The 17,607-nt window shown below is 41.7% G+C and overlaps 1 protein-coding gene across 9 annotated transcripts in view; it reads left to right on the top strand.

Moving 5' to 3' along the window:
• POLA1 (DNA polymerase alpha 1, catalytic subunit) overlaps positions 1–17,607 on the top strand; it is a 538,408-nt gene that overhangs the window by 225,562 nt on the left and 295,239 nt on the right. For all 9 annotated transcript variants that reach the window (XM_073565907.1, XM_073565906.1, XM_073565909.1 and 6 more), the window contains exons 26-28: positions 5,101–5,133; positions 5,754–5,846; positions 7,705–7,910. In XM_073565907.1, the coding sequence (XP_073422008.1) occupies positions 5,101–5,133; positions 5,754–5,846; positions 7,705–7,910 (332 nt within the window). The remainder of the gene's footprint in view (positions 1–5,100; positions 5,134–5,753; positions 5,847–7,704; positions 7,911–17,607) is intronic.

Raw genomic sequence — 17,607 nt, forward strand, 5'->3', positions numbered from 1 at the left:
GAGGAAAGGAGATGAAACACCGCCCATTGGACCGGACACAAGGCATTTAAATAGCCCGCCAAATTGAGGTGACAGATTCTCTTTAAAGGACTTTATTCTAGATGTCTTTTTTTTTTTTTTTTTTTTTTTTTTTTTTTTTTTTCTTCTTCTGTAACACAATACGACTATGGTGTTGGTAATGGGACGTCTTCTAGATGCTTCTCCATTACTAACCTCTGGGCTTGATGTCACCTGACCACACAAAAGAGAAATCAACCCCCAAGTATCACCTACTTGCCACCGCACCAAGTGGGAAGAGCAAGACTAAGTGCCAGATTTGGCACATCTTATGGATGGCAGCCAGTATAATGTCATCATGCAACAGCGTAGCTTGCCATTTAGATGGAGCAGAGCTAGACCCATCGCGGGACAATTGGATTATTACAATCTCGGCGGATAGGTAAGGAATATTGTGGTTTATTTTAATTCTGGTACAGGAGGGCCATGGCTTCTGTGGACTGGGTGAAGATGTGTGGTTTCATTTAGATTAAAGAAGTCTGTATCATTCTTTCAATTAAATCACTTTATTTTCGGTGTGTTTATTTAGAATATAACTATTGGATTAGTAATGGAGACGTGGGCTTGATGTCATTGAACAATATAAAGGTGATGTCAACCCCACTAATATGATTACCACTTGCCACCACCACAAAGCAAGTGGGAATAGTCAGGCAAAGTGCCATAATTGACGCATCTAATAGATCTGCCTTTTCTGGGGCAACTGCGGGCTGCTATTTTTTTAGGCTGTGGGGGCCAATATCCACGTCACCTTACCAGCCTGAGAATACCAGCCTCCAGCTGGTTGTCAAAAATGGGGAGGACCCCAGTTTTTTTTTATTATTTAAAAAATTAAAAAATACGTCATGAGGACCCATGTATTCTTGATAACTAGCCTTGTTGACAGCTGAAGCTGATGAGTATTCTCATTAGCTGCCGCCTGCTCTCGCTTTTAACAGTTCAATATAACTCTCAACATTGTCCTCTGCTAGCGCTGATCACAGCACGTGCAGTGGACTGTGATGTGAGCGGTCTTCAGCAGCTGGCACTGGTGGAACAGCGCAAGCAGTACCACAGATTTCTAGGTGCCGGTGCTTGTCACACTAATTACACAGTGAATGTCATCTGTGTGTCATCAGTGTGCATGTGTACGGAACATTTTGTGGCCCGTGCTGCTACTGGAAACACTGATGTCTGAAAGAGCCCTTAGTGAACTCAGTCATTTGCTGACTTTTGTCCATTTTTTAGAGAAAAAAAGCTTGGGAATTCGAACACGAGTCCGAATGTGTTTTCAGAACAAGTTCTCTCATCTCTAGTTCTAACTGAACACACCCAGTTGTCAATTATTACTGAATTCCTAGCAGGATTAAGTAATTTTGCACACATCCGTGAAACACAGACCATGCTCGCATCGCAACACCCGGCCCAACTTCAAGAGTGGGGTTGGGGGGAGTCGCCTGACCTATGTAAACTGCCTCATTGGCACAAATTAGTTCAGGTCACAGACTTTTACAATAATCCCAACAGAGGAATCCTCATACTGGTACACAGCCTGAAATATGTAAGTGGAATTTTGCCTTCTAACTCTATGCATCTTCTAGGAAATAAAACATAACTATTTTGACTTTGTCATTTTCCAATAATAATTCAGGCATGCTGCAGCATAGGGCTCTAAGAAAAAATACTATAGAATGATTTCATGGGAAATAAAATTATTTACTAAACCTGACATGTCAGGATTGCTGACGGCGCATTTTTACCTTCTAATCTGTTTAGTGTTGCAAATTTTTTTTTTTGGTGTTTGTGAACTGCTTGATGATTTGTTCAGACAAGTATACACAGTTTGGTTTATAAAGGAGCCTTGATAAGTGTGTGAGATCGATTAGTAAGCAGATACTGGCGAATCCTGAGCCCTATCAATTTAATTACCCAAGTCATGATTCTGTTGTGGTTCCACTGTTTTTGATGATTAGTATGGACTTCGTAGCTATTCTAAGTTGATCAGGCATAATTGAAATTACTATTTGTGCCCCCTGGGATATTGCATGAGGTTGCCCATGCCATACCTCTTCGCGTTGCTGCAAACTGCTTTGCAATTGCTGTGAAGAATGCAGTCTTTCAATTGTGCAACTGGCATCACTCAGTCAAACAATAGAGCAAATGGCACAATGTTGGTGTTTGTTAGAGCATAAATAGTTCTGAATGTGATGATTTGTTTTGCAATCAGTCCCATATGGTTCTCTTGAATAAATCAATCTGCACAACATCCAGCAAGTAACAATACTTCAAATTAGGCACAGGAAAAAACTGCAAGCCTACCTACTAATAAGGGTGACGTATATATTTTATAGAAGGCACTTGTGGCAAGAAGACTGCAAGAGCTTTGAATGGGAACAAATGGGAAGAAAATGTTTGTTTCTGGCTAAATGTTTTATGAAATTCTTATTAGACAATTATCTGCATTTCCTTTGTTTGAGTTCTTTAGTGGCAGCTGCGCCATCATTTACAGTTGTGTTTTCCCGTTTTCTGAATAGGAACACGTTGCGCTTTGTATCAGTCGCCCACATCCCTGTGTTCTCCATGAAAGTTTTAGCTTGAACAACCTACATGTTTATGAACCCCCTAAGCTGTCTTCCTATTAGTTCAGCACCTATTGTTTTTTTTTCTTTTGTATTGTTGTAAATTGGATCTGTTTGCTTAGAGGATCCATCACATTGTAGAAAATTTACGAAGTTAAATGAAAACAAAATGTAAAACCTTTCGTAAATATATAAAATTAGGAAAACTAAAAAAAAAAAAAAATCCTGTGAAATTTAGTAATGACCCTGGCTCTATAATAATTAGACAGCAGAGAGCCCAGAATTCAGCTTCTTTATTAGGCTGTGAGACTTCTCAAGTTTGAGCTGAAAGATACTACTATTTGGGGAGGACTGGGAGTATGCAGCATGTAAGCACAGATGAGATACGTGCTGCTGCCTTACTGCTGCCTCTTACTTCATGCTGGATGTTATAAAGAGGCAATATAAGATGGGTTCCTGAGTGTTATAAAGCAAGAGAATAATAGAATAGAATCTGCAATTTAGGTAATTTCTGTCAGTTTCCAGTGGCATCTATGTCCGTTTGTTGCAGGTTAACCCTTTAGAGGCAGGTGTATGACTCCTCTTTTCATTGGACTGCATAATAAACAGGAATATCTTATTACATGACTGATAAATAACAATATTTATTGTGAAGTATAGCTCAGACTCCTGGCGGGAGGTGAGGCAAATTTCCGCCTGAAATGCGTTTTGCTAATTTACTGCACATTGGAATATATTCCAATTGATTCTCCAGGTTTGGTTTTTCTTTTGGTGAATTTATGAGAAAATTTGGTTAGACAATTTCTCTCATTGTATTCTATGATCCAGCAAGTCAATAACAGGAGATATTGGTCATATTCTGCCAGATGTGAGCACAATGCTCTACTTTGCCATTTAGTTAATTGGAACGTTCGGCTCTCCCCTTTACAGTTGCCACCCTTCTGCTAAAATAGTGTACCTTAAAACCTGCACTGCGGTAACGCTAAGTTCACACGAGTGTATAAAAAAATTGTTCCATGTTCATCTGTATTGTCCTATACGTATGCTGTAGTGTGTCCAATTTTTTTTTTAAGTCACCCACAAAGATGAATAAGTGAGTCTCCTCCGAAATACAGGGCAAACTAGTGCATGCTGTTAATCTAAACAACCCTATTAAATAACATTGACCCGAATGCTGTCAGTTTTGTTCATGGACAGCACTCATATCGGAAATATGGTCATGTGAATGTAGCCTCGTACCAAGGGAAATCATATGATCTACTAATAACATATATCTGAGAAATTATAATAATTTCATAGACTGTCACTTTCTCCCATAACTGTTAGATCCTCATTAATCATCTTCTTCCCTGTTGTCAGGGCAGCAGTTACAGCTACAATGTTGGTACTCATGGTTACTAAAGTAGCACAAAAAAACTAAATAAAAGTTACTAGGACCATTGAAAAAATAAAGTTTAGCTTGATGTAATATTCATAAAGGGAATGTGCTTAATAGCCAAATAGCACAACTTTTTATTTTTTTTTTCTTTAATATTTTTTTTTTTTTAAAGTTTTGGCGATCTGGCTGCCGACATTGTGTAAGGCAGTGGTCCCCAACCTTTCTGACCTTGAGAGCCACATTCAGCTTCGAGAGAGGGTCGTGAGCCACATTCAGCTTCCACCCCCTTCAAAGTAGTGTCAGCCATAGCCTCCATTACAGGTACAATGATAACCAAAGCTTTTCCACAGAAATCACTCCAAAGCAGTACACTGAGATCTAGGGGTTTCCCACAGTACTCCATTCAGTATTCTCCCAACACACTGTCACCTCCAGCTTTGAGCACCTCCTCTAACAGGTATCATCCTCCAGCGTACCATACCTAAAACATCTCTAAACCCCTAAGACCAGAATATGTGATCCACATCTGCTCTTCTGTGCAGGGCTACTCACAAAAGTCACCATTTTCAGATGTGCTCCTCATACCTGTTTGCTAGAACCTGAAGCTAATGCACCAAGCTGGCAGACAGTCGCAAGTCACAATTCATGGGACCGCGAGCCACATGTGGTTCCCGAGCTACAGGTTGGGGATCTCTGGTGTAAGGGCAGGATATTAATGTGACAGATGTAGCATGCTTCTGAAAAACCTAATTTGTAGGTTTTTTTTTTTTCCAGAAAAATAGCACTACTTGAGCCCCCTGAGAACCTAATTTTTGCATAGGTGTTAGTTTTTAGTCTCATGAAGACTAACTCTCCCCAGTTCCAGCAGTGCACACATCCTAATCGCACACCTCCTCTCCGCACCTTGATTATGCTACAGGCAGTGAATAATCTATGGCTATATCACTGCATTGGAGAGGGACTGTGGCTGCACTTTATATAAGTGTCCCTTCTTGTCTCTCTGCGGGGAATGGGTTTCATAGATGCACTACTTGCATTTACATCTATTTACATGTGACCGCTTATATGGTCATTTGGGCATTCTAATATCATGTTTTCTTCCTCCAGATTCTGCTGCATACTAAGGAGATGGTGCAGAAGGTGAGTACGTTTAGCATTTATGTGTCGGTTTGTTTCCTTTTTTCCTTTTTAATCTGCTAAGAAAAACAAACATACCGAACAAAAAAGGCCGCACCTGGCGAAGTTGTTGTGTGCTACAAAACTGTAACCCAAACAAACCAGAAAGCCGTTCTCTTCGGATGCCTATTTACCAATGTAATCCTTCCTAATGGATTATAGCTTCATTCTTCCTCTAACACAGATATGATGGAGCGCGGCTTGAAGCCTGTATGCGAGTCTTTCCAGCAAATTAGCAACAGTGTTAATTAGAGTTTACTTGCAGTTCCGCTATATTGTATGAGCTGCAGTGTTGTGTTTATTATGATTGTTTTTCTGGCTCCCTTCATCTTCGGCTAAATAGTTTCAGCATCATATACTATTCTGAGCATAAAATAAGCACTTTTTTTGTGATTTGGTACTAGTGCTAATTCTTGCACAGAACGACAAAGAATATATTTTTTTCTGTGCTTTAAATTATCCTGAGTTGCTTTATAACCAATGTGCTCATTGGTAAAGTGATTTGCCAGGGTACTTTGTAGCTTCAGGAACATTGCATTCTGCCTTATTTTTGAATCATGACATTTTTTGTTTCCATGTTTTAGATGAATCTGGAAGTGATATATGGTGACACTGATTCCATCATGATAAATACTAATTGTAACAACCTTGAAGAAGTGTTCAAGCTAGGGAACAAGGTTGGTATTCATTCCCCTCGTCAGGCATAGTGCTAGTGACTCTAACATGTTTGCTTTGCTGGGTACACTTCACTGGATTTAATTGTGGCACACTCGCCCCCAGCTGGAAGAAATATTTGTTCTGTGCAGATTTTAACCTCTGTGTGGAGGTGGGATTGTTCTGTGGCTACAAACATTTTCTTACAGCCAGCGTGGAGCCAGAGATGTATTCTGCCTATGCACAGTGCATTCTGCTGATTATTGCCACAATTACTGTTGGCTGCCATGTGTGAATATACGAATATATATCGTACCCTAAAGCCTCTTATCCACATAAGTGCTTGTTCTGCCACCCTGACTCCATATTGTCCTGATTTTCAGATCTACACCTGTTACATATGCCAGCATTATGGTACTATCCTCTCTGGCACACATAGCTACAATATACAGGGTGGGCCATTTATATGGATACACCTGGGTGGGCCATTTATATGGATGCACCTAAAATGGGAATGGTTGGTGATATCAACTTTCTGTTTGTGGCACATTAGTATATGGGAGGGGGAAAACTTTTCAAGATGGGTGGTGACCATGGTGGCCATTTTGAAGTCAGCCATTTTGGATGCAACTTTATAAAAAACCCACTCAGATGTATCCATATAAGTGGCCCATGATGTACATACACAACTTGTATAAAGCTGTGGCTACCAAGGCTCGGTTTACAGATACCAGCTGCGTCCAGCCAGTTGTATACCTGAACTTTACTGATGACAAAGTTGTGCACTTTAAGCATTGATTTTGACACAGATGGACATGAAAAGCTCTGTCATGTTCTTCTGTCTGGCAGTCGGTGATTTCTCTGAACATGTAACTGTTTACAGAGGTAACTGTGTGATCAGTTGTATAGTCCATTTTGGCGGAGAACATGGTGCTGGGGCTGGGAGCAGATGCAGTGTAGCAAAATTAGAACAGGAGAGAGATGTCTGCTGTCCAGACTGGATCCAGCCATAGTAAGGTGTGTATCAGTTTTAGCATTGGGGTAGAATTAAGACATTTTAGACACCAAGCATCTTCAAAATTATGGTGATCTCCCCTAATATACTGTAAAATCCCTTTTTTTCTTAAAGGGGTTTTCCCATGAACAAAGTTCAATTTAATCAATAGATCTTGGAATAATAATAATTTCCACAGTTGGATGTGTTAAAAAAATGTTCCTGTGTTGAGATAACCTTATAAATGTGTCCCTGCTGTGTACTGTGTAATGGCTGTGTCTGACCGTACAGGAACCTGGTCTGATCATACCACAGCTCCTGGGCAGGGGAGGAAGCAAAAAAGAGGATACAGACATTACAGCAGGAAATCGCAAATAATTTTTCCTTTTTTTCAAAGCAGTCAGGGAAATACTTGACCTCACAAAAATAATCAGCTGTGATTCCCTGCTGTAATATCAGTATACTCTTACATCCTCCCTGCCCAGGAGCTGTGGTATGATCAGACCATGTCCCTGTACGGTCAGACACAGTCATTACACAGTACACAGCAGGGGCACATTTATAAGATTATCTCAGCACAGGAACTTTTTTTTTTAAACACATCCAATTGTGGAAATTATTATTATAAGATCTGTTGATTAAAATGAGCTTCGTTCGTGGGGAAACTCCTTTAACGTAAACACGCAAAATAATCCTGCTTGTCTTGAAATGATGGCATACTTAAAGTGGGCTCCGTATCACGACTCCATTACATCCTGGTACATTTGAGGTAGCTAAGTGCGGGGCTGAATAATGTTGCGGTGGGGATGTCTTTGTTTTATTGTTTCTCCATGTAAATTCTTCCACGTTAATTAGTTGTGTAACATCCTGGTCACTTTCTCATCAAGGTTAAAAGTGAAATAAATAAGTCTTACAAGCTGCTGGAGATTGACATTGATGGCATATTTAAGTCACTTCTGCTGTTAAAGAAAAAGAAATATGCAGCCCTCATTGTGGAGCCTACAGCCGATGGGAAGTATACCACCAAACAAGAACTGAAGGGACTGGACATTGTCAGAAGAGACTGGTGCGAACTTGCTAAAATGGCTGGAAAGTAAGTTCTTTAACTTTGATGTTGTCATTTTCTTTCTGATGTATATTAATGTGTTGTGTATTCTGCTCACAGGCCAATATAACTGGTGCCCGACAATCAGCTGTGCAGGGACCTGGGCCGGCTGCAATTCTCTTCCTAGATCCCTGCTTGGCCTTGGTCGGCGACTCATACGCTAGGATAGTTCCTAGTGATGTCATACACATTTACTACATTCTAATGTTCTTATAATTGGAGAATTCCTCTATTTTATGTGTGCATGTTCACTTCACTGTAGGTGATAGGACAGAGAATGTAGATAACACAAAATTGTCATTTCCTATGTTCTCGTGCATGAGGACGATATGAGCAGACAAATGCATTTATTTTTCAGGATTGCTGTGACTTTAAGTAGCCATCTATGATGCTTATTTAGAGGTCAGCATAGTTATTTTGCAGCGTTGCTTTTGCCGCCAACCTTTTGTATATATAATAGTGAAATGTTAAAATGGCCGTTCAGAATAAGAAACAGATAATGCTTGAGGGAGAGCATTCCAGAAATGTGGTCTCTTCAAGAAGACCAGACTCACAATAAACTCAAATTGCTTTGCTGCATAGTGCTAACTCTCGATTTTATCTGGTAAAAAAGCACAATGACAAATATGAAAATATTAAATGCTGCGTGCTTTTGTTACTGCTCAGTCAGGAGCTCCTGCTTGATAAAGAAAACCCAGACAGTAGGAACTCCAGATTTAGCGCTATGAACGTTCCTTAAGTGTTGACAATGGCAGATCTGAAGCATTTTGCAGCACTCAAGAGGGACAAAATACATCAATTGTGTATATTGTGTTATAAAAGGACAACAAGACTGCTTAAGAAATGTGAAATAATCTGAGATTCTTCCATGAAATAATGCAGACTTTAACTAAATTGGTGTATCAGCCAGAGCAGTGGTCAATAAATCTACATCAGCACAATAATTTTTCATCAGGGACTTACATGATGGAGAAGCTACTTACCGGCCTAAGATCATAATGTGCCCTTGTGAAGTGGTGTAATGTGCGCCACCCTGGAAATGTGTTCTCTTCAGCAATAAATCACGTTTCACTATTTGCCAGTCTGAGGTTATTTGGATTCAGTAGATTTCAAGATAACATTGCAAAGTACAAAGGTATTCTGCGGTTTTTCAACATTTTGGGGCCTTTATTTCCAGTGAAGGGTAATGTCAAACTCAACCACTAGTAAGTCAAAAATTTCTTAAAAATGGGACATAGGCTGGCAGTTTTCAGTTGGGTGTATTAAGGCTGCAATACCCAGACCTCTTGTAGATCATTAGTACTGCTGTTGGGGCACTGTAGTATTTGATGGTGCTCTGATTAATGGTGGAAGGGACAGGTGTTTCAAACCTTGTTTAAGTGCAAAAAAAATACAGAAAATACGTCTGTGTAAAAATGGCCTGAGTGCTCTGTTATGCAAGTATCACAATAATACACGGGTAAAGGGAGTAAGCAAGACTTACTAAAGAGAGAAGTTGCACGTACACCCAACTGGTCTCTGTGCAGGATAGTTAATCTCTAGCCACACAACTAAAAATGCCACCTCGAACCTGAATTCTGACAAGGCCGTCGATGGGTTTATTGTGCCTCTTGAAGAACCAGAGGAGAGGCTGTAACACACTGCCAACAATGGGAGAGGAAGTTGTGTAGGTAGACATGAAGACCCAGGGTGAGGAACTTAAAGCACTAAAGCACGTTCATAAAAGGGGAGAGAGGGAATGGTAAGGAGAACCAAAAAGTAAATGTAACTAGAGTAACCTCCCAGAAACCTAAAAGTGGTTAAAGGAAAAGTTTCTGGAACTGTAGACAAGCATACACAGCAAGAATATAAGCCACGTAATTCTAGTAGGATAAATCCCTTCACTAAAAGGCCCAAACGTTTTAGCACAAATACACCTTGAATTATAGCCAGCAAGGAAGGACAGTGAAGTGATAATATATAAAGCCCCACCCAGAACTTGATAGAGCAAATCAAAATGGTAACATGTAAAACACCTGGAAAGGAGCAAACCGAGAAGTGAGAAAAAAGACATTAGGAACTATCCGCATTTGAACAGGGAAGGAAAAGAGCAATATTTCAACAGACAGAAAAAACTACCATGATGCAACAGTTGAACACATCGAATCCCCAAACCAAGCCATGGTGAACTCATTCAGACGAACTTATTATGCAGGGGTATGTGTTGTCCTAATAAAAAAATAAATTAAAACATGCACATTCAAGCCTATGTATGCTTAAAATAAATTCTGAGTTTTTTTGGCAACGTTACCATTAATATAATAGGAAAATATATTTTTTTAAATTCGTTTATTAAACCACAAATAGACTATACAGTATACATACTGATAAGCACTGTATAGAATATATGTTTCACGTAGTATTAGATGCAAAGCAAAATGTGCATACCGATTTACATACAGGATAAAATGTAATATCAATTAAATTATACAAGCCTTTATATTATTGCTCGAGTAATAAAACCTATTTATCTTCCTAAACCACAACTATAACTACAAAAACTACTATTTCGCAGCCTGGTTCCAAATAATCAACTACTTATTATGTGACGTTTCCACTCTACAGAGTAAGATGAGAGGAATTTCCATCTCTCCCAGATCTTCCCAAACTTACCCGGGCATCCTCTATTTCGATACAGTGTATGCTCATATGGGATAATCGAATTCACCAAATTAATCCAGATCCTAAGGGAGGGACATGAGCCCCCCCCCATCCACCGCAGTGCCAGTACCTTTCGTGCCATAAATAGCGTCTCCCGCAAAAAAGATCCCAGCGTAGTGACCCCATGTTTCCTCATCCCATACCCCAAACAAACAAACCAGTGGCTCAAGGGGAACAGGAGCTTGTACCAGGGAAGTTAATAATGACGTCACCTCCTTCCAATATTGTGTGATAATAGGACACTGCCAGATCATGTGAATAAGTCTGCATCTAATGAATGACATCTTAAACATTCCAATGATTGGAATCGGCCCATCTTGAAGAGTCGAGTCGGACTCAGATATGATTGGTTTATTATATAGCTGTATCATTCTGTTATTAATAGACGGAGACACCCTAATCGGAGACTCCAGAATTTCTTCCCACTCCTCTCCCTGTATATCGGGGATGAGCCTTTCCCATTTCCCTTTAACCGAGTTTATTCCGCCCCTGTTGACAGCATGTATGTATACAAAGAGGAGATGCGACCCTGGGGACCCTGCAATTTAATGGTAGAGACGAAATAGCCTTATTTACCCCCACACATCTCATGTGCAACTGAAAGGCCGACCTTAATTGCAAATAACGGAAGAATTGGGATCTCTTGACGTCGCATTTAACCTGCGATTGTTCAAAAGACAACAGGGTTCCATGATCATGCAAATCACCTATCGAGGAGACATTATGTTGAGTCCAGAATTTGGCGGACGGATGTTTGAGTAGTGTCGGAAGGTAACCATTATTCCACAAGGGCATTTCAGCTACAATGTCTCCAAATTCAATCACCCTTTTAATCTGTCTCCACACTGATCGCGCCAGACGAAGTAGGGGCCGCCAACGGGGGCCATTAATTTTTTCCAATTCCAGAAAGCCCAGTGGGCAGTTAGCACGTGCGGCATGGAGCAGATGGTTTTCAGATTTAGGTAGATGATTATTGGGCATCCACTTGCTTACAGCTCTGGCCTGCCCAGCCAGATAATATAGAAAAAAGTCTGGTAACGCTGCCCCACCCCCTTTTTAGGTCTTTGCAGGGTGAATAACCTAAGTTTGGGCCTTGTTTTCCTCCATATAAAGGACGTAATTTGTGAGTTCAAATTCGTAAAGAAGGACCGGGGTACCACCACAGCACTGTGTTGAAGAGAGTAGCTGAGCTTAGGGAGGAATATCATTTTGATTAAGTTAATGCATCTGGCTACAGACAGCGGGAGTTTACTCCAAATTATAAATTTAACTAACCATTTCCAGCAATAGGTGTATGTTAAGCCGCAAATCTAGCGTGCTGCTTTGAGATATATGGACACCCAGATATTTAAAACTGGGTACAATAGGCAGTGAGGAGAGAGTTTCAAGTCGTGACATCGGGGCATGGGAGAGGAGCATCAGGGCAGATTTCTCCCAATTTATATACAAGCTGGAATATTTACTGAATCTATTTATGGTGATAATCACCCGTGTCAGTGTTTCCTCCGCTCTATCCATAAATATCACCATATCGTCAGCATATAAGTCTATGGTGTCTACTCGATCTGCTATTTCTATACCCTCAATATCAGGAAAAGATCTTATGCGAATTGCGGGGAAAGGGGACACCCCTGACTGGTTCCCCTATGTAGTGAAAAGGACTCAGATATGGAACTATTTACAATGACACGGGCTTTGGGTTTCATGTATAATATATTAACCCATTTTAGAAACCTGTCGCCAAATCCATATTTCTGTAAACACGCAGAGATGAAAGGCCACTCAAGGGAGTCAAAAGCCTTGGCCGCATCCAGCGATGCCAATGCCCATTTATTGTGTGGTACCAGAGAGCTATACTGGACCACCGACTGGACTTGTCTAATATTAATGGAAGTGCTCTTACCAGGCATAAAACCGGTTTGGTCAGGGTGTATAAGTTGCAGGATAATTGAGTTCAACCTGGTGGCCAAGATTTTCGTAAAAATCTTATAGTCCACATTCACTAATGATATAGGGTGCGATAAGATCCACAGTCTAAAGGGTCCTTCCCCTCCTTTTTAAGCGCTATTATATTAGCCTCGTAGAAGGACTCCGGCATAGATCCCCGCTCCCAAATCCCCTGAAACTTCATCAACAAAAGTGGCGCTAATATCTCCCGGTATTTCCTGTATAGTTTGATGGGAAACCCATCTGGTCCAGGGGCCTTCCCAGAGGCCATGTTATGGCGTTCTCTATCTAATCCAAAGTAAATTCAGCGTCCATAAAGTCTCGCTGGGAAGGGCTTAGTGTGGGAAATGTTATATCTGACAGGTAGTCCCAACACCCCTGACCACCAACGTCACTTTTAGAGTTGTACAATGATCTATAGCAGGGTTTCCCAACTCCAGTCCTCAAGGCACACCAACAGATCATGTTTTCAGGATTTCCTTTGTATTGCACAGGTGAAGCAATTATCACCTGAGCAATACTAAGGAAATCCTGAAAACATGATCTGTTGGTGTGCCTTGAGGACTGGAGTTGGGAAACCCTGATCTATAGTAATCGTGAAAGCAGCTCAGTATTTCTTCAGTTGAGGATACCAAAGTACCATCTAAGCTACAAATCTGTAATATTGTGTTAATAGTGTTATGTTAACGCACCAAATAGGCCAAGAATTTACTTGCCTGGTTCCCCAACTCAAAATAGGATTGGCGGGCAAAAAATAATTTACGCTTGGACTTCGTGTCTATGTGTTGGCTATATAACCTTTGAGCAGCTAACCATGCCACCCTATTTCCACTAGTCTGATCAGATATGTAAGCGGCCTCTGAATCTTTCAATTGTTATTCCACATCATCATCCTCCCTTGATGTCACCCGCTTGATGTAAGATATCGTAGAGGATAAGCAACCCCTCAAATATGTCTTAAGGTCATCCCAAAATTAATTTTCCGGGGTTCAGGGTGGGACGAGATGAAACAATGCAACTGATCGATCGTTCTATCGGGCGATTCCACCAACTTCAACCAGAAAGTGTTCAATTTCCATACCATCCTGTTATTTAGCTGTCCGTATTTAAGTTTAAGAATGACCGGACTATGATCTGAAATCCCCCTACTGCCATGTTCTGTATTATCCACTCACGTTACTAGACCGCTGGATCCAAATATATAATCTATGCTCGACAAGGAGCGTTTAGTGGATGAGTGGCAAGTATACTTCCTCTTCTGGGAGTGTCGCGTTCTCCATAGATCCAGCCATCCACTACCTTCCATGAATTGTGACAGTTGGGATGTAGCTAGTGGGAGGGCCTCTCCCTGTATCCCATCATCCAGTCTCAGTCTATCAAGACGGTTATTCATGACCAGATTGAAATCCCCCATGCAAATGATGTCTGCATCTGGATAGTTTAGGGCAAAACTCATCGCCTTCTGAAGAATTGACATGTTAGCTGGGGGGGTTATAAATACACAAAATAACATTTCCTAGAGTTAATTAGTGCATGCACAAATACGAAGCACCCCTCAGGATCCCTCCGGGCCTCCCTGGCCTCCCACCTAACGTCCCTATGTATCAGTAGAGAAACCCCCCTTGAATAGCTGATATGGAATGCATGAATAAACCATTGTGTCCACGGTTTTTGCACACACCGAGCTGTGTCTCTGGTCAGGTGTGTCTCCACCAAGGCCATAATGAGAAGACGATATTGCCTAATCTGTGAGAATACCTTAATTTTCTTCCGGTGGGTTTTAATATCCCTTACATTCCAGGTTTTGCATATTATTTCAGACCCCATTTTTTGCTCATCTGGATATGGTGAATATTAGTGCTCGAGCAAAGTTTAGAGACAAAACACAGAGAGCAGGGCTGCCATTGGCTGCGACTTCTACCTAAATAACAATTAAAACTAAAACTATTGGAAAGAAGAAAATAGAATGAGAACCTAACAATATAGGAGCAGAGTCCCACGCGCCTATCAAAAAGCAAACAAGGGGATACCATCACTGAACTCAGTGTCCGGTATTGTTGGTAAACTGGATACCCGCTGAGAAAGCCCCAATTAGGCCTTCAAGTTGGCTGTGAGTACATTAGGATTCCTTTGCAGGGGATCCCTTATGTGGGACCGCAGCCACTCAGTTGCCTCCTCTAGATCCGTAAAAAACACGGAGGAACCCCCGTGGACAACCTGGAGCCGGATAGATCATGGAGTACATAATGTTCCTCTCCCTGAGCCGCTTCTTTAGTTCGATGAATTGTGCCCGTTGTTTCTGAAGTTCCATGGAAAAATGCGGGAAAATCGAGATCACAGCATTATCAAACTTGATGGGGCTTTTTTCCGTGCGAGACGCAGAATGGTATCTCTGTCTTTACAGTTGAGGAGACGTGCCAGGAAAGTCTAGGTGGGGCTCCCGGAGGAAGGGGTTTTGTAGGGACCCTGTGAGCCCTTTCAGCAACAAATACTGAAGAGAATTCATCCCCCAAAGAGGCCTTGAGCCATCCCTCCAGAAATTGCTCAGGATGCTGAACTTCTGAGCGTTACGGCAGACTAATAACACGGATATTGTTACAACGCATTCTGTTCTCCAGATCGTCCACCTTCTGCTTCCAGGCATTCATAGAGCCTGCCACCTTTGTTAACCTCGCCTCCCTAGGTGTGATGGTGTCTTCTACCCGTGACACTCATGTATCCACTTCCGTAATGCGCCCCCTCGTGGCTTGCATATCTTGTCGAAGTCTCCCCACTTCAGTGTAGACGTCCTCTATTTTCCCAGTCAGGGATGTCCTAGTTAGGGAGATGGCCTGCATCAGCTGCTCAGACGCCTGTTTGAGGGTCAGTTCTTCCTGCTCATTCTCCTCCTCACCCCAGAAGGACTGTTTTTACGCTGAGCTTGTGAAGGGTTATTTCTGAGAGACCGTGCACCTTCAGAGGGGTCGGGTCTGGCAAACTCTCTTAATTTTTCTGCTGCTGCTGATTCTTTAGATCGATTCATGATCAATGGCGGTATACATTCAGGAGAGCAGGAGTGATTGAATCCAAAAGGATTTATTTAATATCAAGCAAATTGCCAATTTATTAGTACAAAAACATATAAAAATATATAACAATCATAGCACAGTTGCACATAGTATATGACGTCAAAAACCAGGAGAAATATGTGGGGATAATCAACAAGGCACCATCATGCTAAAGCTCATTGTGAGGATCTTCCATGCGTACTGAGCTTTTGTGTGAGGCCCTACCACTACTATTGTCCTGCTATGATTTTGACAATACTTTATAGAGATAGCGGGTTTTCATTTAGGGGCCATACCCTCACAATGAGCTTTAGCATGATGGTGCCTTGTTGATTATCCCCACATATTTCTCCTGGTTTTTGACGTCATATACTATGTGCAACTGTGCTATGATTGTTATATATTTTTATATGTTTTTGTACTAATAAATTGGCAATTTGCTTGATATTAAATAAATCCTTTTGGATTCAATCACTCCTGTTCTCCTGAATGTATATGTATGTATGGAGTGGAACCATATATTATGGCAGATTATCAATATAAGATACTGCCATTTATTCTTTATAAGGTATTGGGCTATTCTGTTGTACTATCAATGGCGGTGCGGCACAACAGGATGACTTGAGATGTATAGTCTGGGGATTATTCCCCTCCAGTTATCAGCACAGCAGGGATAGTGTTTAGTGTTTATGGCCCGGGAGCAGCTCCCATGTAGAAGGGGGGGGGGGGTCACATAAATTAGTGAGGGCGATGCCTGACGTTATATCAATGAGGCTTCCTGTGGCCGGGGGGAGAGAGATCCACAGCACCTGCAGAGACAGCCGTGGTAGGGGGGGTGTAGAGGTCCCCACAGTAATGGCGCCAATGGGTAGAGTGAGTCTATCGATGGGAGGAGGGAACGTGGGGCCCAATTTTTCCAGGGCACTCACAGCGTATCCCCTCAAGTCCTCAGGATGTGGGTCACCGCCCGGTAACGCTGTAGCAATGGGGGCTGGACACTGCAGCTCTCACTGATAGAGCACGCATCTAAGATGGCCGCCTCCTCGTGCAGGCCCCCTGCCCATCCCGGCCTTTACGGCCGCCAGCTCACCAGAGCCGTCCTGGGTCCAGGGGGGTCCCGGTGTTCGGAGGTCCCGAGCGCTGCTGGGTATGACGCGATGACAAGGCCTCAGGTACAGGATAAAGCAGGATGTTCGAGAGCTTCCACAGCGTGCGTCCTCTCTTCTCGGCTACATAGCCACGCCCCCATAGGAAACTATATTTGATCAAGAACATTTAAAGTGATGTATAAAAGCAGATGCCACACATCACACCAATGACACAAGGAAATTCGAGAAGCAAAGGAATGAAACTGAAAGGGAGAAGATAGATTAGATATTAGAAACAACTTTTTGACAGTGAGGGTGGTGATCAATGAGTGGAACAGGCTGCCAATGGGAGGTGGTGAGTTCTCTTTCAATGGAAGTCTTCAGAGGCTGGACAGATGTCTGTATGAGATGGTTCAGTGAATCCTGCATTGAGCAGGGGGTTGGACATGATGACCCAGTGGAGTCCCTTCTAACTCTAATATTTTATGATTCTGTGACAAATTGCCCTAGTTTTTTTGGATGAAATGTAGATGATATTTCATGTGGTCTTCTGAACTTGGCCTAAAGTGCGTTTTCCCAACTCACATTTATGGTGATTCCATAGAAAATGCCAAAAGTAGAGGTGAATGAAAAGAGCCATGAATGTGCAGAGCCACAACTACTCCATCTCCGTCTGAATTCCATAGGTGACGGCCACCAAATCAGATGTGACCTGTTGTGACCACAAACCGCCAAAAGGATATATCCTGCTTCGGTTATACCCTTAAATGACTACAAATGCTGCTTCAGTCATTTCCTAGTGTGTTCCTAGTTATGTTGCTTCAGGCTGAAGCTTTTCTCTAAATTGATAGGATTGGAAACTGCCTATTTTTTGTGACTATGTATGTGTGTATACGTATTTAT

This window comes from Dendrobates tinctorius, unplaced genomic scaffold, assembly GCF_039654945.1.
Source record: "Dendrobates tinctorius isolate UK_male_01 unplaced genomic scaffold, ASM3965494v1 ptg000016l, whole genome shotgun sequence".
Lineage (NCBI taxonomy): Eukaryota > Metazoa > Chordata > Amphibia > Anura > Dendrobatidae > Dendrobates > Dendrobates tinctorius.